The 25,540-nt window shown below is 60.7% G+C and overlaps 1 protein-coding gene across 1 annotated transcript; it reads left to right on the top strand.

Annotated features, from left to right (window-relative positions):
• The first annotated feature begins 1,456 nt into the window (after positions 1-1,456).
• Positions 1,457-17,482, top strand: TFEB (transcription factor EB). The gene is made up of 9 exons (XM_040085723.2): positions 1,457-1,917; positions 13,236-13,480; positions 13,551-13,805; positions 13,894-13,974; positions 14,560-14,680; positions 14,809-14,865; positions 15,919-15,994; positions 16,114-16,261; positions 16,581-17,482. Exons 2-9 carry the CDS (start codon positions 13,286-13,288, stop codon positions 17,019-17,021), a joined length of 1,374 nt encoding a protein of 457 aa, XP_039941657.1. The 5' UTR covers positions 1,457-1,917; positions 13,236-13,285; the 3' UTR covers positions 17,022-17,482.
• The last annotated feature ends 8,058 nt before the right edge of the window (positions 17,483-25,540 follow it).

The raw sequence follows: 25,540 nt of genomic DNA, 5'->3' as shown, positions 1-25,540 counted from the left end.
CTTCGGGAACCAGTTTGGAGCAGGACGAGCTGCGTGTGAACAGCTCCGGGTTCCTTGGGGATTTTTGTTTTTTTTCTTTCCAAGGGGGTCTTGCCCACGTGTATTTGCAAATAAATGAAGGATTAAATCAGGGATTAAAGTGTCACGCAAAGACGCTGAGGCTGAGGAAAACCCCCTGGGTTTGTTCTCCGGGGGTAAAACTCACAGCTGCAGCCTCCAAGGAGGGCGGGGAGGAGGGATTTGAGGTGCTTGAGGTTTGGGATGTGTGGATGGCCCCAAGAGGAGCTGCTGGATGTGGGGTCAGGTGGATTGGGATGGTGCAGGGTGCCCAGGGGTGACCTGAAGCTGTCCTTGAGCTCCAGTGTGGGTGATGCTCCCGTGGCATGTGACCACCCCAAAAATCCGCTGTTTCCAGCCAAATCTGCCAGCAGGATGATCCTGGCCACCGAAAACCCACCCTGTGGCACAGGCAGGGAGGTGACAGGGTCCCTGGCAGGGTCCCCACCGCCCCCTCCTGCTGCAGCCCCCTGTTCCCCATTCATCTCAGCCCAAATCTCCTGGCACAGCTTCCCTGGCACACCCCAGAGCCCGAGAGCCCCCTAAAGAGGGAACAAAGCCCCCCATGCCCCGAGGTGACTGCTCCCCTTCCATGGCCACAACCAGCTGCAGGATCCTGCTGCAAGGAGCGGAAAAATCCTGGTGTAAGGAACTGCAGGATTCCTGTGTGATCCCGGTCCAAAGGGGTGCAGGATCCTGGCACAAGGAGCTCCATGATCCCAATGTGATCCCGGTCCAAAGGGGTGCAGGATCCTGGCACAAGGAGCTCCATGATCCCAATGTGATCCCAGTCCAAAGGGGTGCAGGATCCTGGCACAAGGAGCTCCATGATCCCAGTGTGATCCCAGTCCAAAGGGGTGCAGGATCCTGGCACAAGGAGCTCCATGATCCCAATGTGATCCCGGTCCAAAGGGATACAGGATCCTGGTGCAAGGGGATGCAGGATCCTGGTCCAAAGGGGTGCACGATCCTGGTGCATCCAGGAGCTCCGTGATCCCAATGTGATCCTGGTCCAAAGGGATACAGGATCCTGGTGTAAGGAGCTCCATGACCCCCCTGTGTTCCCGATGAAAAGCGACGCACGATCCTGGTTCACGGGACTGCGCAGCCCGAACACAGCTCTGCCTCCACCCCCCGCCCCGTCCCTCCTCTCCCGACCCCGTTTTTGGGGTGGAACCCCTCAGTGCTGAGGATTAAAAAAAGCATTTTTGGGGAGGAACTCCCCCCCCCCCCCATTTCAGGGAAGGAAAGCACCAAACCCAACCTCCAGCCGCGGCCCGGGCGGGGACTACAAGTCCCGGCAGGCGCGGACTGCAGCTCCCGGCGTGCCCGGGGCCGGCGGAGCGGAGCGAGGGCAGCGGAACGGGCCGCGCCGGGCCGGGCGGGCGCTGCTGCTGCCCTCCCTCGGCACGGGGCCGAGCCGAGCCCAACCGGGCCGGACTGCGCCGGGCCCAGCCGAGGAGCCAAACACAAGCGTGCCCAGCGCAGCCGAACCGAACCGAGCTAAGCCGGGACGGGCAGAGCCGACTGGAGCCGGACTGAACCGAGGAGTCGAATCCGAGCGCAGCTGAACCGAGCCGGGCGGGGCCGAACCGAGCTGAACAGAGCCGAGGAGCCGAACCGAGCCGAGCCGAGTGAGGCCGAACCGAGCCGAGCGCGGCTGAAGGCGGCTTAACCCAACCGAGGCGCCGTACCGAGAACAGCCGAGTGAGGCCGAACCGAGCCGAGCGGAGCCGAACAGAGCTGAACCCAGCCGAGGCGCCGAACCGAGCCGGGCCGAGCGCAGCCGAGCGAGGCCGAGCCGGGCCGAGCGCAGCCGAGCGGAGCCGAACCGCTTCGTTTCCTCGCCGTTCCCCACGGGTGAGCGCAGGGGCGAGGGGTCCCGGGGGTCCCCGGGGGAGCGGGGGCTCAGCAGCCGCGCAGCGGGGCCCCCTCGCTTCGGAGCCCGCCTTGTAGGGGTGCCATGGGGGTGTTGGGGTGCTTCCCCCCCCTCCTGCGCCATCCCGGGGCGCTTTGAACTCGCAGTTGATTTTTTTTTTCCTCTTTATTTTGCTGTAAATAATACTCCCCCCCACCCCCCGTGCCTCCCCTCGGCCCCGGCAGCGGCGCCCGGGAGGCTCCAGCCCGGCTGCTCCTGGCGCTGCGGGCCGCGGGGGTTTTGGGGGCTTATCCCGGTGCCCCCTCCCAAAAACCGGCGGTCACGGGGGGTGCCAGACCCCCGGCAGCTCGGGGGGACCTGCCCGGGTCGCTTTTGCCATCGGGAACCCCCCCGAACGCGGTGCTCCACGCGTGGGGAAACTGAGGCACGGATGCTCCAGGACACCCGGGGGGTGGTGGTGGTCCCAGGCACTCCCCGGTTTGAGGGACACGAAGTTTGACCACTTTGGGGGTCTGAAAAGATGGGAAAAGTTGGGGTACCTCGTGTCACACAGCGTTTAGGGGGTCACCAAGGGGACACAGAGCGTGTCCCCACCTCCTCCCGGGGAATTTGGGGGGCATAGAGGGGGCTTCCCCCAGCCTCCAGCCGCCGATTAATTACATTCGTGAATTAATTGCGAGGCAGGAAAGGAATTACGCGGCCCCCAGAGCTTCGGGCAGTCAGATGATGGGGGAAATTTCCTTTTAAAAAAAAAAAAAAAACAAAAAAAACCCCAACAACAACCAACAAACAACAACAGCAAAAAAACCCAGAAACACGAAGAAAATCTGGTGGTTATTGTGCTCTTGTAAGATAAATAAATAAGCTGGTGCGAGTCCGGGGAAAGCAGGGCCCGTTTCCAGGAATCCCAGGGCTCCTGCGTGTTCCCGGGGGGGAGTTGGTGTTTTTTATATAACAGAGTCCAGCAGGCAGCGAAGGGAGGGTTTGGGGGGGTTATTTTTTTTTTCTTTCTGCCCCCCCCCTTTCCTCTGTTCTTCCCTGCCATGTTTGCTTGGCTTCATGCACGGCTGCTCCGGCCGGAGCTGGGAATGGGGCTGGTTTCTCCCAGCCCGCGCTCGCTCACCTGCGGCAGGAGGGATCCGGCCTGGAAAACCGTGCCGGGGGAGCGGTGGGAGTTTGGGCTCGGGGTGGCCGTGAGTCGGGGAAGCAGCCAGGTTCGGGGGGGGACGGTCAGGCCAGCACGTGCTGAGCCGTGGAGGGGAGCTCGGGGGATGCTGGGTTTGCTTCCCGAGGGATGCTGGGTTCGCTTTTCCTGAGGGATGCTGGGTTCGCTTTTCCTGAGGGATGCTGGGTTCGCTTTTCCTGAGGGATGCTGGGTTCGCTTTTCCTGAGGGATGCTGGGTTCGCTTTTCCTGAGGAATGCCGGCCGTGCGTGTTTTCCAAGGAATGCTGGCCCTGTGTGTTTCCCGAGGGATCCCGGCCCTGTGTGTTTTCCAAGGAATGCCGGCCCTGTGTGTTTCCCGAGGGATCCCGGCCCTGTGTGTTTCCCAAGGGATGCCAGCCCTGTGTTTTCCAAGGGATGCCGGCCCTGTGTGTTTTCCAAGGGATGCCGGCCCTGTGTGTTTTCCAAGGGATCCCAGCCCTGTGTTTTCCAAGGGATCCCAGCCCTGTGTGTTTTCTGAGGGATGCCAGCCCTGTGTGTTTCCTGAGGGATCCCAGCCCTGTGTGTTTTCTGAGGGATGCCAGCCCTGTGTGTTTCCTGAGGGATCCCAGCCCTGTGTTTTCCAAGGGATGCCGGCCCTGTGTGTTTCCCGAGGGATCCCGGCCCTGTGTGTTTTCCAAGGGATCCCAGCCCTGTGTGTTTTCCAAGGGATGCCAGCCCTGTGTGTTTTCCAAGGGATCCCAGCCCTGTGTGTTTCCCGAGGGATCCCAGCCCTGTGTTTTCCAAGGGATGCCGGCCCTGTGTGTTTCCCGAGGGATGCCGGCCCTGTGTGTTTCCCGAGGGATCCCGGCCCTGTGTGTTTTCCAAGGGATGCCAGCCCTGTGTGTTTCCCGAGGGATGCCGGCCCTATGTGTTTTCCAAGGGATGCTGGCCCTGTGTTTTCCAAGCGATGCCGGCCCGGCCTGCCCACCCTTATCAGTAGGAAACTGTGCCGGGGTGGAGCTGGCTGCAGCGGGGCCATCCAGCATCCGGGTGTTTGGGATGGAGCCGTGATTCCAGCCAGGGATTTTATTGCTTTTTCCACGCTTCGCGGTGCCGAACTCGCGGCACGTGCGTGCTCCTGGTCCCCCCGTCCTGCCCTGCCCTGCCCTGCCCTGGGTTCCCTGTTTTCCTGGAAGTGCTGTGGGGAATGGGAAGAGCCCCTTGGGATGATGTGAGCAGGGGCCGAGGGTGTGGGGTGGCCCCAGCAGCACAACAAGCAGGGAAGTGGGGCTGGGGAGGTCACACTGGGGGTGTGCACCTCAAAAAATCCACAGTGCTGAGGGTGAAAACATCCTCTGGCTCCTCCCGTGTCGGGGGGTGTTGGATTGGAGAGCTGGGGGTCTGATGTGATGGGATCTCATCCCTGGATTGCTGTTTCTCCCTCCTTTCCTGGGCTGCAGACAGCAAGGATATGGAGCTGCTACATCCCTGTCCCCTCTGTGGGGACAGAAACTCCCATCCTGGAGTTTTTGGGGTGGTTTCAGAGGGCTCCTCAAGCCGGACTCGCCCCAAGGGAGCTGTTTAGTCAGTGCCCTGTGCAGAGTTATCCCATATCCCGGACAAAGGGGAAGTGGGCAGGGGGAAGCAGCGGTGTCCTGGGCGTGGGGCAGTGCCACCACACGTCCCTGTGGCGGCACCGTGGCAGCCGTGCTGGTGGTGGCTGTTCCGTGACAAGTCCCCAGACCCCCTGTTTGCTGGGAGGGATCCCAGGGGGATCCCAGGAGGATCCCAGGAGGATCCCGGGGAGCCAGCGCTGCGTGTTTGACAACCCCATAAAAGAGCAGAGGGTGCTCGGAGGTGCCAGGTGTGCTGTCACCGCCCTGTGGTGGCCTTGCCCTGGTGGCACCACCTCCATGAGCTTTCCCAAGCTGTGTGATCCCGGTGTGGAGGCAGCTAGCTGGGATCACACCGGTGGTTCCGTGGTCGTTGTCACCGGCGCTGTGACACTTGGAAGGGTGGAAGGGGCGATTTCTCCCTGACCACACAGGGATTTTGTGCTCGGCGTTTTTTCCTCTCGCTGGCACGTCCAGGAACAGCCCCGGTGGCTCTTCCCCAATCCATTCCAAGGGTTGTCCCTCCTCCTGGCACCTGAACTGTGGTTGGAGCAGGTTTTCCGTGCGGATTTGGGCGTCTCCTGATGTGGAATTGCCAGGAATGCCAGAGTCCTGTGCTCTGGGATGAGCTCTGGGTGCTGCTCCTCACGTTCCCAAGAGGCTGAGAAAACCGGGAATGAGGGATGCTCCATCCCCGGAGGCCCGGGGGTGGTTCTGGGGGGTGTTTTGGGGGGATGTGTGCTGCAGAGCCAGAGCAGGAGCGTTGGGATGAGCACCGTGGGATGATCTGGGAAGGGCTCACGGTCTCCCAGTGCCCCACGGTCCCTACAGGTTGTGCCACCTTATCTCTAAAGCATCTTCTAGGAATTGCCCACGGGGTTTTGTCACCTTTCTCCCCACACCCTAAGCTCTGCCTCGCTCCCCTCCTTTGATTAAATGGGTGCAAATTCCGGATTAACCTGAAATTCCCAGTGTGGGGACGGCCAGGGGAGCTCTTGGAGCCTCAGGGACAAGCGAGGGCAGCAGCGCTGGCTCCTGCCCAGGCCGTGCCCTCGGGATTTTGAGGGAATAAACGAGGAGAGGGCTGCATCCACCTGGCACACACACGGGGAGCGTTTCCCTGCTCCCAGATTGCTGCCAGGGGAGGAGGGAGCTGGGTGCCAGCTGAGCATTTTTTGGGGGAAACGAGGCAGGCGAAGGAGAAAAATCCCAGCTCAGTGGGAGGAAAAAAAAACCTCCAGGCTCCTCTGCACGGGTCCAACCGGCGCAACGTGCCCGGGAGAGGCGGCACCGTGCCAGGCCAGGGGCTGGGCTGGCAGCGGGGGCTGCCCAGAGACCAGTTTGACCTTCAGGCAGCAGGAAAGTGCCGGGCTGAGCCTGGCAGAAAGGAGGGCACGGCACAAAGCTCTCCTGAGCGGGTAAGAGGCGCTGGGAGGTGCTGGCAGGGAGAGGATGGATGGCGGGCACCGGGCTGGTTTGGGAGGGCAAGGCAGGGGCCGTCCCCAATTTGTTTATTCCTGGGGCTGCCGAAGCTCTGCCTCCAGAGAGCCTCTGGGCTCGTATTTATAAATATTACCTCCCTGCAGCAGCATGGAGCTGGGAGGGAGGGAGGGAGGAGGGATGGGGGCGGCGCTGGCAGCGCCTCTGGCACCGGGAGGGGGGCACGGGGTGGCCGCTGTCACCTGGAGCTGGTGGCAGGTGGCACCGTGAGCCACGGGCGCGTGGAGCTCCAGGGACGGTTTTGTGGAGCATCGCCACTTCCTGGGATGGTTTATCCTCACTTCCTGGGCTGGTTTCTCTCACTTTCTGGGATGATTTTCCCCCATTTTCTGGGATAGTTTCTCCCCACTTTCAGGGATGATTTCTCTCCACTTTCTGGGATGGTTTCTCTCACTTTCTAGGATAGTTTCTCCCCACTTTCTAGGATAATTTCTCTCCACTTTCTGGGATGGTTTCTAGGATTTTGGAGCGGCTGTCGGTGCTGTCCCAGCCCTCTGGAGCCGTGTCTGCCCGGCTGGATCCCAGTGCCGTCCCGCCAGTTCCCCTGATTGCTCATTTATGCGGTTATTTAAAAAAGCCAACACCCAAATCACCCGCAGTGACCCCGAGCCGGGCTTTTCCTTCGGGGCTGCGCTCCTGGCTCTCTTCTTTCCCGGGATGTGGAGCAGGACCTGGAGCCAGCCCGTCCCCTCCAAGGTCACCTCGGTCCCCTCCTCTGTCCTGGTTAATCACAGCTCTCGGGGTGGTGGCTCAGCCCATCCTCCTGCCTGTTCACACTTTTATTTTTAATTGCTGCCGGCCGAGGGGAGGCCGTGGAGGGGGCAGGAGCTGTGAATTCCCAGCGCGGTCAGTCGGACAGTGATGTTTCAATCAGGGCTCTGCGGCTCCTGCCCGGCTTTGCAGGATCTGGAAGCCAAAACCCCTGCTTTGCCTGCTCCTTCTCCCTCTCAGTGCTTGGAGTGCGGGGAAAGAGCCTCTGGATGGGGTTGGGATGGTTCCCAGGGATCCCAGGAACTCTGCACCAAACAGCTCCTGGGCTGGGATAGTTCACAGGGATCTCAGGAACTGCTCCACACAGCTCCTGGGCTGGGAAGGAGCCTCTGGATAGGGTTAGGATGGTCCCAGGGATCCCAGGAATTGCCCCACACAGCTCCAGGGTGGGATGGTCCCAGGGATCCCAGGAATTGCCCCACACAGCTCCAGGGTGGGATGGTCCCAGGGATCCCAGGACCTGCCCCACACAGCTCCTGGGCTGGGATAGTTCACAGGGATCCCAGGAACTCTGCCCCACACAGCTCCTGGGCTGGGATAGTTCACAGGGATCTCAGGAACTCTGCCCCACACAGCTCCTGGGCTGGGCTGGTTCCAGAGATCCCAGGAACTCTGCCCCACACAGCTCCCAGGTGGGAAGGAGCCTCTGGATGGAGCTGGGATGGTCCCAGGGGTCCCCCAGCCTCTCCCTGCACCCCAAACCTGCCCTGGAGTTTCCAGCCTCCCCTGCCATGCCCAGCTGGGCTCTCCTGGGGGTTTTCATGGACCCCACTCATTCCGTGACACCACGACAAAGGACACTCAGCCCTGTGTGACATCAGGGCCTGATCTCCAGCATTCCCTGGCCCCTCCTGGGTGGGCCGGGCTTACCTGGCTGTTTGGGGCCAGGCTTACCTGGCTGTTTGGGGCCAGGCTTACCTGGCTGTTTGGGGCCAGCCCTGGGGATGTTTTCTCCCCCTGCTGGATCCCTGGGCCTTTTCCTGGGCGCGGTGTTGAGCGCGGGGCAGGGAAAACATTTGGCCTCTGACCCAGCGCCTGTTAACAACGTCCCGCTCCACGTTGCTGAGATGCCGGCGCTAAAAACAGTCCTGGTGACTCAATCCCTCGCTGCTGCTGCTGTCAACTGACCCCAGCCTGGCTCTGCCAAGCCCCTCCTTTGCCTGCTCCTTCTCCCTCTCAGGGAAGCGTGCTCGGAGTGCGGGGAAGGAGCCTCTGGATGGGGCTGGGATGGTCCCAGGGATCCCAGGAACTGCCCCATACAGTTCTTGGTTGGGAAGGAGCCTCTGGATGGGGTTGGGATGGTCCCAGGGATCCCAGGAACTCCGCCCCACACAGCTTCTGGGTGGGAATGAGCCTCTGGATGTGGTTGGGATGGTCCCAGGGATCCCAGGAACTCCGCCCCACACAGCTTCTGGGTGGGAATGAGCCTCTGGATGTGGTTGGGATGGTCCCAGGGATCCCAGGAACTGCTCCACACAGCTCCTGTTGGGAAGGAGCCTCTGGATGGAGCTGGGATGGGTCCAGGGATCCCAGGAACTGCCCCATACAGTTCTTGGTTGGGAAGGAGCCTCTCATGGGGTTGGGATGGTTCCCAGGGATCCCAGGAACTGCCCCACACAGCTCCAGGGTGGGTGATGGGGAGGCCGTTGCTGCTCTCTGGGATTATTTATCCTCCTGGTTTCCCACCCATCCTCATCCCAGAGGCTGGATGGGATCTCTGGAGGCTCTGGTCCGACCTCGTGGCCGGCGTTGGTGTCGGATCAGGGTTTCCAAGGATGGCCCCACTGCCGGCTTTCCCTCTTTGTGGGGAGCAATCCTCTCCTGAGCCCCACGATCCCTGGAGCTGCCCAGCCCGAGCATTCCCAGGGAGAGGAAGGATTCTGGCTGAGCCCTGGCACCAGGGATGCAGTGGCCTTGCCAGGGTGGGTGAGCGCCCCAGGGGACAGCCAGGGGCTGGGCAGGGCCGGGATCTGCCTCTCCCTGCAGAGCAGCCTCGGGGTGTCCCCTGTGTCACACCGGTGTCCTTGTGGAATTGCTGGTGCTGCTGCTGAGCTGTGTGATCACAGCGGTTGGGGACATTAAAGCTCAGCTCATTCCATGGCCAGGGACACCTTCCCCTATCCCACACTGCTCCAACCTGGCCTTGGACGCTTCCAGGGATCCAGGGGCAGCCACAGCTTCTCTGGAAATTCCAGCCCAGCTCCCTGCAACCCTCACAGGGAACAATTCCTTCCCAATATGCCATCTATCCCTGGCAGTCTGGAGCCATTCCCCCTCATCCTAGCACTCCCAGGTCCTTTCCTCTCTCCATCTTTCTTGTCAGCTCCCTAAACTTTGCGTTTTCCAGCCTCTTTTCCGCCCTCAATCCAGGTGCTTGCTCTGCACCCACTCTGGGTGAGGGATCCACGTCCCCTGGAGTGACAAGGGACAGCTTTTGCCTGTCTGCATTTACAGAGCTGTCCCTGCAGCCCCCAGGGCACACACCCAGCCCTGTCTCCTGTCCCCGGTGGCAGTGGCTGCATCAGATTTTCCAGGCTTTTTCTCAGCCCTGTTGCTCACTCCTGTGCTGCAGTGACAAAAACAAGCAGGTTTGGAGGTTTTGGTTTTTGTTGTTTTTTTTTTCTTTTTTGCAACTTCCCCTCTCCTGCACCGCGCGTGGCTGCTGCAAATGAGGAACACGGGGCTGGCCCGGAGCGAGGGGGAGCTGTGACCTGCTGGCCCTGCCACCTGCAGAGTCCCCAAACCCCTCTGTGACTTTCAGGGTCCCCAAAACTCTCTGTGACCTGCAGGGTCCCCAAACCCCTCAGTGACCTGCTGGCCCTGTCACCTGCAGGGTCCCCAAACCCCTCTGTCACCTGCAGGGTCCCCAAACCCGTCTGTGACTTTCAGGGTCCCCAAAACTCTCTGTGACCTGCTGGCCCTGCCACCTGCAGGGTCCCCAAACCCCTCTGTCACCTGCAGAGTCCCCAAAACTCAACCCCAGCCTCATTGTCCCCTGTCCCCACGCAGCAGGGTGACAGCAGAGCCCGTCCCCAGGCCAGGACACGCATTTGGGGTGGCTTTTTGGGTGCGTGGCAAGGTGACAGCTCAGTGACAGCTCGGTGACAGCTCGGTGACGTTGGAGCAAACCCTGGGCTCAGGGCTGCCTGCCCGGGCTGGGGTCCCTTGTGCTCCCCCACTGTCCCTCCCCACCCCAGTGTTTGAAAACGAAAAACGAGGAAGGAAGGAAGGAAGGGAAGGGAAGGGAAGGCCGGGCCGGCCGGTGGCGATCAGCAAAGCTGTTTTCACTTCTTTCTTCTCCTTTTCCTTTTCTCTGCCGCTCAGCTCGGGCTTTGGGGGGGCGGCTGCTCCCTGCCCCGTCCCCCCTCCTTTCCCCGGGGGTCCCCGCTCCTGCCCGCGGCTGCTGATTGATTTTTCCGCTCGTAAAACGGCCACGATCGACCGGGAAATAAAGCGCAGGAGGAGGGAGTGGGGCCTGGTGCAGTGAGTTTGGGGCTTCTCAGCTCGGCGGGGTGGCAGGAGGTGTGTGGCACTCGCTTGGTGCCACCCGGTGCCACCTCCCCCGGGAGGGTAACGCGATCCCCGGGGGCTAAATCTGGAAAACGCCTCCGGGCAGCTTGGATTTCTCACGCACACCTGAGCCTGGGGACGCTGCTGTGGCTGTCCCAGGTGTTGTGTCCCTTCGGGTGGCACGGTGTCTGTCACCAGCCCGGCGCCCCGGCGTTGCGGGGCAGCGCCCGATGTTCCCTCCGGCACGTCCCGGCGGTTGCTGAGCAGCCGCCCCCGGTGTCACCGGCGGCTGTCACCGCAGGGCTGGGGGACAGCTCGGGCTTGTGTGAATTGCTGCAGGGGCTGAGGGAGGCTTGGAGCGGCTCTGGGGATCCTCCAGCTGGAGCCACCCCCGAGTGCCGTCCCGGGACGCTGGGTTCTCGCTGAAATAACACCCCCAGAGCGAAAGCGAGGAAGGGCCAGAAATAACCGTGCTGCTGAGCAGCGGCAGAGCTGTTTGGAAGGGAGCTGCATTCCCTGGCTCCGGCCCCGCGGTGGGGCTGGGGCGTGCTGATGGAGCCCGGCTGGAGCCTGGACAGCCCCGTGTCCTCCAGACGGGAAAAGCGGAGTCCAAACGTGGACAGGGGTTGGGATCATCCGGATTTCCCCTCCTTTTCAACCCCTCCATCCCCTTCCCAAGTGCTCCATCTCCCACTCCAGGCCTCCCAGCACTGTCGCGTCTCTCTGTGCTCCAGGATGAGCCTGGGAAACCTCTCCCGGTTTTTCTGTCTCCCCACCCTTGCTCATGCCCCGTGCCTCTCTTCTGCCTCTGCAGCTTTTTAAAAGGCTTCCCAACGGTCCTCAAGGGGGAAAAAAGCTGGAGAACTGATTCTTGTGGGTGTTGCAGCCTCCAGGGACAAAGCTGGGTTCTCCCAGTAGGGACCAGTCTGGGGCTCCCACAGGTGCTGGGACGGCTCTGCCTCAGAACCACTGGGTGCCCTCCCAGGAATACCAGGATGGAGCTGCCATCCCATGTGCTCTTCCGGCCGTCCCCGTGGTTCCAGGGAGGGTGGGACGTGTCCCCGGGGTGGGACGTGGGCGCCGGGTCCCCGTCCTGTCCCGCTGCCGCCCTCCTGCCGGGGCTGACTCAGAGCGAAAGCAGAAGCTGCTCCGCGTTTTGGGGGCTGGGGGGGAAGCCAAGCAGAACCGAAGGGGTTATTTTAAACCTGACCTAGTTTCCCCCCTCTCCTCAGCAAGCCAAGCCCTGGCCACCCTTCCCCATCCTCATCCTCATCCTCATCCCCATCCTCATCCTCTGCAGCTCTTCTCGGGAGCTTTTTCTTTCCCACCCCTGTTTTTTTTGCCGCCAGGCTGGGTGGTGGCACCGGGGCCAGCAGGGCTCACTGGGTGCTGCGGGTGGCTGTGCCCTGGCACCCTCGCCGTGACACCCACGAGTGTCAGCCCTTCCTGAGAAAAGCCTCTCGCTTCATGTTTGGGGTTGTACATCCGCCCTGGCCATCACCTGGGGGTTTCCCCCAAAATTCAGCCTTGGTTTGGGGGTGGTACATCCCCCCGTGGGCATCACCTGGGGCTTTCCCCCTAAATTCCGCCTTGTTCCATCCTCTGGGGGCTCTCGCTGGGGTCTTTTCCGGGGTTCTGCTGTTTCTCATCCCAGCAGCCCCGTGCCCTCCTCCAAGGCTGTTGGCACATCCCCCGTGAACGGAGCTCCAGCGGATCGCTGTCCCCGGCTCCGGGCTCCCATCCCCCTCCGGACAAGCCACCATGGCTAATTAATTCCCTTCCCCTCGCCGCTCAATAGCTGCTCTCGAGCTGTGTAATCGCTCTGCCTTGATTTAATTTCCCCTCCGGGGCAGCGCGTGGCGCCGGCTCTGGGTGGCTGTCACCTCCGTCTCTGAACTTGCGTTTTAAACATCAAAACCCTCCGGATTCCTCCACTTTCCCCTCCTGCCCGTTCCCCTTTGCCTTCCCCGGGATGCTGCGGCACCTCCCGCATCCCAGCCCCGGGTGGGGAAGGAGCTCGGTGGAAAACCCTGGAGGATGGGCCCCGGCATCCTCCATCCCTCCATCCCTCCATCCCTCCATCCCTCCATCCTCCACCCTCCGCGGGCCGCCGTCCCCTTTGTCCGGGGGAACAAGGGCCGGTCTGTGCCGGGCGGGGTCCCCCCCGTCCCCGCGCTCCCGTGCCGGCCCCGCACAGAGCTCGCCTTGTTCGCCCCGCGCCGGAGCCGGGCTTTGGCACGGCCGGCCCGGGGGGTTCGAGCTGCCCCCGGCTCCTGGCACCCGCCGGCCTTTTCTTCCTGCTCTCCCCTCGCTTTCTCTTTCCCTTTCGCTCCCGGCCTCGCTCTGGGCTCTGCCGTCGCTGCGGTGTTTGGGAAGTGGCTCCGGGGTGAGTGCTCTGGTTACTCCATCGGGGTTCCCTCCCTGCCAGACCCTGATTTCCCCCCTCTCCTTGTCAATCCCAGCTCTGAGCACCCTTCTCCATCCTCATCCTCGGCGGTTCCCCTTCTCCGGAGCTTCCTGGGGGTGCTTTTGCCTTTCTCACCGCTGTTTTCTGTCAGGAGGCAGTTGCAGGGGGGGTCTCACAGCCAGGCTGGCTGGTGGGACCGTGTCCTCCTGCTCTGTGACAGGAGAGCAGACCCATCCAGCCAGCCCTGGGCTGATCCTCCTGGGCTGGCCACGAGCCCGTGTGGGTGCTCTAGGGATGTCTGTGCCTCAGTTTCCCCGCCGTGCAAGGCCGTGACATGCCGTGTCCTCCTGCCAGGGTGACCTCGGTGCCGGGCGGGCCGGCGGCTCCCAGCCCCACGTGTCACCATGGCGTCCCGCATCGGGCTGCGGATGGAGCTGATGAAGCAGCAGGCGCAGCAGGAAGCGGAGCGGGAGCGGGTGCAGCAGCAGATGATGATGAGCTACATGCAGCAGCAGCGCATGCCCGTGGCCTCCAGCCCCGCCATCAACACCCCCGTCCACTTCCAGTCCCCGCCGCCCGTGCCCGGAGAGGTCCTCAAGGTACCGTGGTGTCCCCTCTCCCCGCGCCTGGGGCGGCCCACGGGGTCCCTGATGGGTTTTGTCCCCGCAGGTCCAGTCCTACCTGGAGAACCCCACCACCTACCACCTGCAGAAGTCTCGGGACAAGAAGGTCCAGGCTTATCTCTCCGAAACCTACGGGAACAAGTTCGCTGCCCACGTCAGCCCCGCCAGCCACTCTCCCAAGCCACCCCCGGCCGCGTCCCCCGGCGTCCGGCCCGGCCATGTCCTGTCGTCCTCGGCGGGCAACAGCGCTCCCAACAGCCCCATGGCCATGCTCAACATCGGCTCCAACCCCGAGCGGGAGGTGAGGCGGCGTCCCCGGGCCGCTGGGGACACCCGGGCTGCCGGGGAGGCCGGAGGAGCCCACGGGCGCTTGTCCTTTTCCCTTTCAGTTCGATGAGGTCATCGATGACATCATGCGCCTGGATGACGTTTTGGGCTACATGAACCCCGAGGTCCACATGCCCAACACGGTGAGCGAGGGGTGACGGCAAGGGGCTCCCGCTGCGCTGTCCCTGCAGGTGCAGAGGTGGCACAGAGGGGACCTTCTGCCACATCCCCGCGGCGGTGCCTTGGTGGCAGCCCTTGTCCCCCGAGACAGCCACACCCACAGGAATCAGTTCTCCGGCTTTTTCTTGAGGGTAGTTGGGAAGCCTTTTAAAAAGCTGGAGAGGCAGGAGAGAGGCATGGGGAGGGAGGAAGGGTGGGGAGATGGGAGAGCCAGGAGAGGTTTCCCTGCCGGGAGCTCTCCCAGAGCAGCGCCGTGTCCCGGCTCAGATCCATGTGGCAGCTCGTGCCTCCCAGTGGGATTCATCCTGCCCAGTTCTCCTCAGATGGGATTCATCTGCCCTATTTTAGATGTTGGCCATGGGAGGGGATCAGCTGTGCCCTTTGAAGTCCTGTTTTCTTTCCTACTCTGGGTGAAAGCTGCTTGAAGGACTTGGAAAGACAATTCCACCTGCCCAGGTGGAATTCCAATTCCACTCCCGTCCCAGCTGGGCGTGATCCCCGTCCCCAGCCCTGCATGGAGCTAACCCAGCTGTCCCTCTGCTTCCCAGCTGCCCATGTCCAGCAGTCACATGAACGTCTACAGCGGGGACCCGCAGGTGACGGCGTCACTCGTTGGTGTCACCAGCAGCTCCTGCCCCGCCGACCTCACCCAGAAGAGAGAGCTCACAGGTACGTCCTGACAGAAATGGGGCTGCCCTGTCCCCGTGGGGGAACCCAGGCTCCAGTGCCAGCCCGGGATGCTCGTGGGGTGAGGAGCAGCCTCGTCCCCTCTGGGTGACACCCTGGGTCTCCTGCAGATGCCGAGAGCCGAGCCCTGGCCAAAGAGCGCCAGAAGAAAGACAATCACAACCTGAGTGAGTTCAGCTCTGCCTTTCCTCTCCTGACCCCACGGCCTTTCCCCGTCACTCTTCATCCTCATTCCCGAGCTGGGTCTCCCTTCCCATCCCAGCTGACCCTCAGGAAAGACCCCCTGAGCCCCTCCTTCCTGGCTGTGTGAAATGGGGTACAGGAGACACCCCAGTGTCCTCCCTGGGGGGAGATGAGACCTGCTGGGGCAGGGATGGAGCAGGCTTGGCTCCTGAGGTTCCTCACCCTGAGCTCCACAATTCCAGAGCGTCTGGCTGGGGAAGGACAGAGGGATGAGGGACATGAGGGGCATGAGGGACATGTGGGACATGAGGGATATGAGGGACATGTGGGACATGAGAGACATGAGGGACATGTGGGACATGAGGGACATGAGGACATGAGGGGCATGAGGGACATGAGGGACATGAGGGACATGAGGGACATGAGGGACATGAGAGACATGAGGGACATGAGGGACATGAGGGATATGAGGACATGAGGGACATGAGGGACATGAGGGACATGTGGGACATGAGGGACATGAGGGATATGAGGACATGAGGGGCATGAGGGACATGAGGGACATGAGGGACATGTGGGACATGAGGGACATGAGGACATGAGGGACATGAGGGACATGAGGGACATGAGGGACATGTGGGACATGAGGGACATGAGGACATGAGGGGCATGAGGGACATGAGGACATGAGGGACATGAGGGACATGAGGGACATGAGGACATGAGGGGCATGAGGGACATGAGGGACATGAGGGACATGAGGACATGAGGGACATGAGGGGCATGAGGGACATGAGGGACATGAGGGACATGAGGACATGAGGGACATGAGGGACATTAGGGACATGAGGACATGAGGACATGAGGACATGAGGGATATGAGGACATGAGGGACATGTGGGACATGAGGACATGTGGGACATGAGGGATTTGTGGGACATGAGGGATATGTGGACATCTGGGATGTGAGGGAGGGACACGGAGCCTTCCCTGCTCTTGCTGCCTCCTCACTTCCATCCCTCTCCTCTCACCCGCAGTCGAGAGGCGGCGAAGGTTCAACATCAACGACCGCATCAAGGAGCTGGGAATGCTGATCCCCAAAGCCAACGACCTGTGCGTATCCACGGCTCCTGCAGCACTGGGAGCACTGGGAGCACTGGGGGCTCCTTGCTGGCGGAGGAGGGCCGCTGCTGGCACCCAGGTCCATCTCTTTTTTCCATCCCGGGTGACAGGGACGTGCGCTGGAACAAAGGGACAATCCTGAAGGCGTCCGTGGACTACATCAAGAGGATGCAGAAGGACCTGCAGAGGTCCCGGGACCTGGAGAATCACTCGCGGCGCCTGGAGATGACCAACAAGCAGCTGCTGCTCCGCATCCAGGTGAGCTTCCCTGGGCTTCCCTGGGCCCTCCCCTGCCTCTGCTCCACCCCAGCCCCACCAGCCCCTCACTCCTGCCCCTCCGAGGCCGTGGCCAGGGCGTCTCCTGCCTTTTTTTTTGGCTGGGAAGTCGCCAGGAGCAAAGTCTTGCGCCGAACCTCGTGTCCGAGGCTCGCTGCAGCGCTCTGAGCTTCGCACGGATCACCGTGCACCTTCCTTCCCCGGGAGGGAGCTTCTCGGTCCCTGCCGCCCCCACGAACGTCCCCGTGCCGCGTCCCCGGGCGCGACACCCCCGCCAAGCCCCGCCGTGTCCCCTCGGCAGGAGCTGGAGATGCAGGCACGCGTCCACGGGCTGCCCACCTCCTCGCCCTCGGGCGTCAACGTGGCCGAGCTGGCTCAGCAGGTGGTCAAGCAAGAAGCCAGCGGGGACGAGGGGACCCCGGAGCCGCTGCTGCCGTCCCTGGACCCCGAATCGCAGCCGCAGCCGGCGCCGCCCGCGCCGCCCCAGTCTCCCTATCACCAGCTGGACTTCACCCACAGCCTGAGCTTCGACGACGGCTCCCAGGGCTTCCCGGACGGCCTGGAGCCCGGCCACAGCGCTTCCTTCCCATCCCTATCCAAGAAGGAGCTGGACTTGATGCTGATGCAGGACACGATGCTGCCCCTGGCCTCTGACCCCTTGTTCTCGGCCATGTCCCCGGAGGCCTCCAAGGCCAGCAGTCGCCGGAGCAGCTTCAGCATGGAGGACGCGGACATGCTGTGAGGGGGAGCTGCCGGGGCAGCGGCTGCGGCGCCAGCTTTGGGTGGGCAAAGTCCCAGGACGCTCCTGGCGGGAGGAGCCCGTCCCGCCACGCACTTGAACCTCCCCAGGAGCGCCTTTCTCTATGCAAGCGGGGCTCGCGTCGGGCGCCCGCCGTGTCTTTCGCAGCTTCTTCCCGCCTTTGCCGTGGCGCTGGCCTGACTGCAGATTCCACAGCCTGGGAAGCGAGATCTCGGCTGTTTTTGCCTTTCAGCAGAACCCTCCTGGCCTCACGCCCTTCCCTGGGGTGTTTCCTGGAGCCCCCGGGGGCGGAGGGATGAGCTTTGTGTCCGCTTCGGTGTCTCCTTGCCTTGCTCTGGGATCCTTCATCCCCGCCCTCCTGGGGTCTTCCCCAGCCCCTGGATGCTTCCCAGTCCATCCAGTCCCTCCTTTCTGGGAGCACCCGCTGCCTCTGGGGTCACGGGGTGGGGGGGGGGGGGTGGCAAGGTGTTAATTAGTGTTGTTCATTAGTACGGGGGTGTTGTCTGCCAGTGGGTGTTGAAGGGATCCAGAACACCTGGAATGGGGGGGTTTGATGCTCCACCAACCCCCTGCTGTCCCCCCCACACCTTGTGGGACAGCACCCACCACCCCAAAACCTCTGGGCCGGGCTGCCAGGTGACCCTGAGCCTCCTCGAGGTGTCCCCACAGCGTCTGTGCCCCGTGACGCCGAGCCCCGGCTCTTTTCTGGGAGGATAAAAGGGTTTTTACACTTCTTTTTTCTTGGGGATACTTCTTGGAAGTCCTGCCCCACGTGGGCGTGAGGGTGCGGGCTGTGACCGGTTCGTGCCAGCTGCCAAAACCTGAGCTGCCGCTGCCAGCTCGGAATTTGGGGGTTGTTCCGTCGGTTCCCCAGCTCTGAGCTGGGCTCTGCCTCACGTCCTGACTCCCCCCAGTCCCGCTGGGGGCTGGAGCGAACTGGGAAGGGCAGGGGAACGCTGATCACAGGGAAAATCCTCCGTGGGTGCATGAAGGGAGAGGAGGGAAGCTGGAGAGCAGAGGAGAGGAGGGCCCTTGGGACAGTCACTCTGTGCCCCCCATCCTGGACCTGGGTGTCCTGGGGGGGCAGAGATGGCCCCCGGGGGCTGGATTTGGGGTTGGAGAGGGGCCTGTGGGACGTGAGGGTGCGGGGAAGTGCGGAAAGTGGGGAGGAAGAGGGAGGAGGAGTTGGAGCAGGGAGGGACCCGAGGGGACGCTGGGTGGGCAGAGGGGCTCCAGCTGTTCACCTGGGGAACAGAAACATCCAGGAGAGCTCAGAGCCCCTAAAGGAGCTGAGCTGGAGGTTTGGGGGCGTTCACAGGAGGCCTTGGCACCCTTTGTGTGCTGCCATCAGTGCCTGGAAAGAGAATTGTCCCCAGCAGGGTCACCCCTGGCCGTGCTGGGGACCCGTGGGCGTGGGAGAGCCCCGGCTCTGTGCCCTCCAGAGGGGCTGGGTGGGGGCAGGAGCACAAAACCCCACAGGAAATTCGGATTATCGTGGCTTTAGGATGCCCTTGGGCAAGGCCTGGCCACTGCTCAGCGCGAGGTGTCTCCCCTGGCTGTGAGTAAACAGTTGTGGATTATAATTACTTTCTTTTTTTTTTTTTTTTTTTTTTAATCTTTTTGGGAGTTTTGTTTTTTTTTCTTTTTTTTTTTTTTTTTAATGCACTGTGCTCTGATTTAAAAATTTTACTACTGTTTTATAAATAAATGTATAAAAGAATGAACTGGAATGGAAGAAGAATCATTAAAAATATATTTATTTACAACATCCCGGAGCGTGGCAGCTTCTTCTTTGTCCTGGATCAGCATCACCTCAGGGTTCTGCAAAACCCTTCTGGTCCAGGCAGGTTTTAGGGACTCTCCTGCCCAGTGCAAGGGGGAGAAAAAAAATCTACTTTTAAAGTGTCCTGCTGGGCCTGTGCCCGGCAAAACTTATCCCAAGCTACGTCTGCAGCCTCTCAGCCACGTGCCAGCTTCCCACTCCCCTCGGTGCTGGTGTTAAACACACACAGGAGGGGGAAAAAAAGCAAGAAAATCCACCTTAAATTAGACTTCCCAGGCTGGAAAATCACAGGGGCTTATCTGGGAAACTTTATTAAAAGGAGAAGGAGGGGAAAAAAGAGCGAGGAGAGGCTGAAGGTGGTGGCAGAGGGGGGAGAAGGAGCGAGCGGTTCCAGACACTTGAGAGAGAGAGAGAGAAAAAAAAAAAAAAAGAAATTAAAAAAAAAAAAAAAAAAAAAAAAAAAAAAAAAAGAAATCCCTGATTTGATTTATCAGGGGAGTGTGAACGCTAAATAGAGAACAACGCCTGAAGTGTGAATTATTTCCTATATTAACACAGAGAAAAACTGATAGCCTTTTCATGTCAGGAGAATAGCACGCGGGGAGGGAGGGAGCCGATGACATTGTTCCAGCTCGGGCTTTGCTCACTCTTTATCAGGCCCAGATCAAAATTTATTCCCAGGACGAGGCCTGCGGCCCGGCTGAGGCCCTGGAGATTTTTAAGGGCCTAATTAAGAAAACAGGATGAAAATGGCGAAATAAGAGGGCAATTTACTTCTCGCAGAATGGGGAGATCAAATCAACTTATGAGCAATTAATGTGCACAAGGAGAGAATAAAGGGATGCCGGGATATGGAAGAGGGGCCTCATTTTAATGACATGCTCTGGTGTTGGCATAGAGGATTACTCTGAAGGTCAGATGGAGATTGAAACGACCTTGCAGATTCTTAACCCTCCTTCCAATTAACAGAACCAACTCAGAAATGCAAAAGAGCCTGGCTCGGAGCGCTGTCATCCCTTCGTGCGCTGCGGGGAGGAGAGGAGGGTCTGGGAGCGGGGGAAAATAAAATTATAAAGGGGAGAGAGAGAGAGAGGACGAAAGGGGCTTTCCTCGGCTTCCACAGCGGCCGTGGAGACGGGAGAGGAGGCTCTTAATTACAGTCTGTGAGAGCCACCCACGGAAAAATCGGTGGCAAGGCTGCGAGTGGGGGAGAAAAGGGAGGGAGAGCTGGTGCCGGGCTCTGGGACGGACTGGGACGGACTGGGACGGACTGGGACGGACTGGGACGGACTGGGATGGACTGGGATGGACTGGGATGAGCTGGGATGGGCTGGGATGGGCTGGGATGGGCTGGGATGGGCTGGGACGGACGGACAGAGCCGCGGGATGGGGACAGCCCCGGGTCGCGGCCGCTGTCCCACCGCCCGCCCCACGCCGCCCGCGGCGCTTCTCCCGGTTTCGGGAGATTTCGTTCCCATGGGAAGGAGGAAGGATGGAGACCCCGGGAGCGGCTGGAGGGGACCCCGGGGCTGGGGACAGGGCGCCGGGAGGGTCGGGACGGCGGCGGCGAGGCTGCAGCGGGGCTGAGCAGCCACAAGAGAGAGCCCGAAGGTTGCGGAGGAGCCGCGGATGCTCGGGATGCTCGGGATGCTCGGCCCGAGCCCCGCCGGCTCCCGGCGCTGGGGAACGGGAAAAGGGGGTGTTCCCCTGGGCTCTGGGGTGCTCCGGGTGCTGGACACGGTGATTGGGGCTCTCAGCACCCCCAAATCCGTCGATGCACGGCCCCGCTCGGGTGAGACCCCACCTGCGGAGCTGCCTCCAGCGCTGGGTGCGGCGGCGGCGGGAGCTGGAGCTGCTGGAGCAGATCCAGAGGAGGCACCAGGATGAGCCGAGGGCTGGAGCCGGGCTGGGAGAGCTGGGGGTGCTCACCTGGAGAGGAGAAGGCTCCAGGGAGAGCTCCGAGCCTGAAGGGGCTCCAGGGGAGCTGGAGAGGGAGTGGGATGGAAGCTCAGGACGCAGGGAATGGCTCCCGCTGCCAGAGGGCAGGGGTGGACGGGATATTGGGAAAGAATTCCCTGGGAGGGAGGGAAGGCCCTGCAAAGGATTGCCCAGAGCATCTGTGGCTGCCCCTGGATCCCTGGGAGCGTCCCAGGCCAGGCTGGAGCACCCCGGGATGGTGGGAGGTGTCCCTGCCCAGGGCAGGGGTGACACTGGGAGAGCGTCAATGTCCCTCCGACCCAAACCATTCCAGGATTCCGTGTGGGGACTGCACCATGCCAACCCCAGCTCTCCCTGGCAGCTGGGGCTGGAATTTGCTGGGAATTTGCCCGAGCCCCTCCCAGGGCAGGAGCAGGGATACGATGCTCCAGGATGCAGCCACATCCCCGGTGCTGCTCCCTGTGACAGGTTGAATATCTGCGTTCAGCTCTTTCTGGACTTGTCTGAAAACAGAAATCCATGGAAAGAGAGCTGGGATTTCCCAGTTTGGATGTGTCTCCAACCCGCTCACAAGTGCTTGTGGCAAGTCGTTTCTTCTCACAAATCCTCGTTTCCAGTTGTTTCTCAAATCTCAGGGAATTTTCTGCAGACACTTTTCTTGAGGAGGGGAATAAAAAAAAAAAATCTTTAATATCTTTAATATAAGAGAGGATGGGCTTGATCCTGAAGGAGGAAGGAACGAGCTCGAGCCAAGCCACCCCTCAGCACCTCTGGGGATGTGTGCCCAAGCAGGATGTCCGAGCAGAAGAGAAGGAAAGGGAAATTCAAGGGGTTTCACCCCAAATCCTGGACTCTCTGAGCCCATCCCTGAGGCATTCCCAGCACGGGCCAGCCCAGCCCTGAGATCTGGAGCCGTTCCCTGCCTCAGTGCTGGGCCCTGGCTGAGTTTTCCCTCTCCCCCCGTTTCTCCCTTCATTTCCTTTCTGGCTCCCTCTGAGCCCTTTCCTGCGATTCGAGCTCCTCGGCTGCTCCTGCTGCTCCTTCCCCACCTGAAGCCCAAACCCTCGGCCCTGAGGTTGTTGTGGCAACGGTTGGGATGAGCTCAGGAGGAAGGGATGGCTTTTTCAGGCGGGGGAACAGCCACACGCCTGCCTTGGCTCCCAGAAACCAGAGCGGCTCCTTGCGAGGAAATCTCCGCAATAAAGAGGGAGAGGCTGGAAAACCTCTGATGCCTGTCCAGAGATTCATTCCAGAGGGAAGGGGCTCGCTGGGTCCCTGGGTGAGTCTCTGGCTGGGAAGGGTTTCTCCCTGGCTGTGTTTGGCCTGGTGCTTTTCCATCAGCTTTTTGAGGCTGTGGGGTTGGGATGTTTTGGGGAGCCCTGGCTCCTGGTTTAACAGCTGGGAGGATTTCTGGAAGTGTGCTGTAAACCAAAGAACTGGGGAGTGAAGGGTGGTGGAGCAGGGAAGAGGGCGATGGATGTGCTGGGAAAAAGCCCTGGGAGAGGGGATTGAGGCACAGCTGGAAGGTTCCTGCCTCAGTTTCCTCAGCGCCCGGGTGAGGACGCCGAGGGTGACACAGGGAAGTGACCTGGCCCTTTCCTGGGTGCAGCCCCTTCCCTGTGGGATGCAAACTCCCCCACGAGCAAAACCCGGCTGGTGGCTGCTCTGCCTTTGTCAGACCCAGCTGGGACCGTTCTGAGGTGCCGGGAGAGGCTCGGTTCTGCAGGAATTCGCACCCCCAAGTCACCTGCGGAGCCAAACGGCCCCGCTCCCCCAGGCCTGGCAGGGCTGGGATCTCTGCCAGGGCAGCTCTGGCCCCACAGACTCCCAGCCCGGCTGGATTTTCCGTGCCTGCCGCTGGATTTACAGCCCTGGATGCTGGAGCGGTTCCTGGCTGGGCGTTTGAGCTCAGAGCTCCGTCCCTGGCACCAGGAGAGGGGACAGCGGGCACCTGGCACGGCTGGAGCAGCAGCAGGAGCCCGGGGCACAGCGGGGCAGGGGGTGCTGGGACCCCAAGGAGAGCCAGGCTGAGGAGAGCAGCGCCTCCATTGTCCCGGTGTTGGCAAATCCTGTGGGGAATTCACTTCTCTGTCACTTGCCCGTGCCACAGGGACACCCCAAAGAGGTTTTTATGGACACGCCGAGACCCCTTCTCCTGGCAGGCTGCACCCCAAATCCTGGCACTCTGCTCCCTCTGCCTGGGATCCACCCTGCATCCCACCCTGGGATTTTCCTCCCAGCTGGACAACCTTGGGAATGTGGGATTCCTCACCCAGAGTCCCTTCAGGCTGCACCCCAAATCCTGGAAATCTCCTCCCTCTGCCTTGGGAGCCTGAATCCCCATCCTGGGATTTTCCTCCCAGCTGGAATTGTGGGATTCCTCACCCAGAACCACTTCAGGCTGCACCCCAAAGCCTGGAAATCTCCTCCCTCTGCCTGGGATCCACCCTGCATCCCAATCCTAGGATTTTCCTCCCAGCTGAACAACCTTGGGAATGTGAGATTCCTCACCCAGAGTCCCTTCAGGCTGCACCCCATATCCTGGAAATCTTCTCCCACTGCCTGGGAGCCTGAATCCCCATCCTGGGATTTTCCTCCCAGCTGGGAATGAGGAATTCCTCACCCCCAGCCCCTTCAGGGCCCTGCTGTGCGTTTGTCCATCTCCCAAGCCACCGTGGAGTTCTTTTCCCCTCTTTCCCCCAACGCTCTGGAGCTGGTTTAATCAGCTCGGAGTTTTCATTTCATGCCTCCCTCTCTCTCCTTTTTTGAGGGGGCAGTGAAATTTATACAATATTTAAGCAGCACAGTGGAGTCCTGGAAGATATTATTAATGTAAAAGGGACAGGCTGGAAATGCACTTGAACCTGGTTACAATTAGAGGGTGATTTTTCTAAAGGTCAATGAATTCAGATAATATCCACAGGGGGGAAAAGAAATTTAATACCTTTTTAGTGAATTAATTAATTATAATATTATATCAGCTTGGGGTTCTTTTCCAGAATGATTAAGGGAACGATCTGTCTTCGGAGAGGCTGGGGGAAGTCAGCGAGCGAAGGAGAGACTGACAGAGGGAAGGGAGAGAGGGGGAGACTCTAATGGGAGAATAATGGAGCCTTTTCTTCCCTTTAAAAACTCACTGTATTTCCAGGCCACATGATCCCTGCCTGCCAGGTGCAGACCCTTCCCTTCCAGCCTCCTTCTGGAGGGATTATCCTGAGTTTTCGCCTTTCCAAAGCATCTCCAAGGCTGGACGTGGCACCGACCTCTACGGCAGCTCCATCCCTGGTGCCACGGGCACCGTGCCCAGGGCTGGCAGAGGGGCTTGTGGCCAGCTGGGAGGACACAGAGTCCCCAGGAGCCACCAAAAGCCTCGGCCTTGGCTCTGCTCCAGCCTGGGGAGCGCTGAGGCTCCAGCCCTGAGCGGTGTTGGTTTATCTGCAGCCCAAGCCGAGGCTGGAATTTACACTCTCTGCTAATCCGGCCGGCCCCAGAAATTAATTACGGCCTTGTACATTAAAAATTAACATAACCTTTCTGGATATATGTTCTTATGGCGCGGGAGTGGGCCAGAGTCCCTCGGCTGCCTGTAATTGGAGCTGCTTTGCTTCTCTTTCTTTCCCCCCCGCCCTGTTTTTCAGAGATGTGGACATTTGAACTCATTAATCACGAGCCTGGGAGCTGGTAAAGTTTAAGGGGTTTGTAATTGCCTCTGCTGCCAGCAGTTGGCAGGGAATGGGGAGATGGGGAGGGGGTCTCCTCTCGCCTTTCTTGGGGGGGTTTAACGCAGCACCCACGGGCTGGGGTGTGCTGGGATGGGCTGGGACCCCCAAAAACTCACCAGGGATGTTCTCAGGGCTCGGCTGGAGGAGGGATGGGCTGGAAAAGGCTTTTGCAGAAAGCTGCTCTGCCCTTCCAGGAGCTACTTTTACACTAAAATAAAAGCAACTCTTTTTATATTTTTTTTTTTTTTTTTTTTTTTCGGTGAGAATCACAGCACGTTCCCACCCTTCTGCTGAGCTCCGGGCTGCAGGGATCCCAGTCCAGCACGGGGGAAGGATCCAGAGCGGGATGGTTTGGGGGTGCCCCAGTGCTGCTGTCGCCCAGGAGTGGGAACATCCAGAGCAGCGTGACGGGATTGGGATCGCCAGGGATGGTTTGAGCCTCCTAAACCAAAACGTGTCCGGGGCACAAAGAGCCTCTTCCTGCAGGGATTTGCTCTCTGCTGCTGCAGCATCACCATCCTCATCACAGCCCCGTGCTCCTGTCCCTCTGGGATCCACCTTTTCCCAAAAAATCCAGCCAGTGCCCAGCCCTGGGGGGTGGAATCATTGGATTTTTGACCTGCCGGGTGGTGGAATCATCGGGTTTTTTGGCTTTGAAGGGATCTCGTCCCGTCCCACCCCCTGCCACGGGCAGGGACACATTCCACCACCCCAGCGTGGCCTTGGGCCCTTCCCGGGATGGAGCAGGCTCCTGAGGAAGGGCAGCTGGAAGGGTCAGGCTGTGCTGCCGTGCTGGTGCCTCAAAACTCGGCAGTGCCTCTGTTCTGCCGCTCCTCCCGGGAAAAGTTCATCCCTCGGCGCTCATCCCTCCTCCTCCTCTTCCTCTGCTTCCAGCAGGACAGAGAACTTCCCAAGCCTTCGGGCTCACCTCCTCTTCCCTCCTTCCCCATCTCCCCTCAAAACCCCACCATCTTTCATCAAACCAACCCTTTCATTCCTCCTTCCTCCCCCTTCCAGCCCCGCCGCCTCCCTCCCACCACCTCCACCACCTCCCTCAG

This window comes from Hirundo rustica, chromosome 24 (genome assembly GCF_015227805.2).
Source record: "Hirundo rustica isolate bHirRus1 chromosome 24, bHirRus1.pri.v3, whole genome shotgun sequence".
NCBI lineage: Eukaryota > Metazoa > Chordata > Aves > Passeriformes > Hirundinidae > Hirundo > Hirundo rustica.
This window is presented reverse-complemented; position numbering and strand designations above follow the sequence as displayed.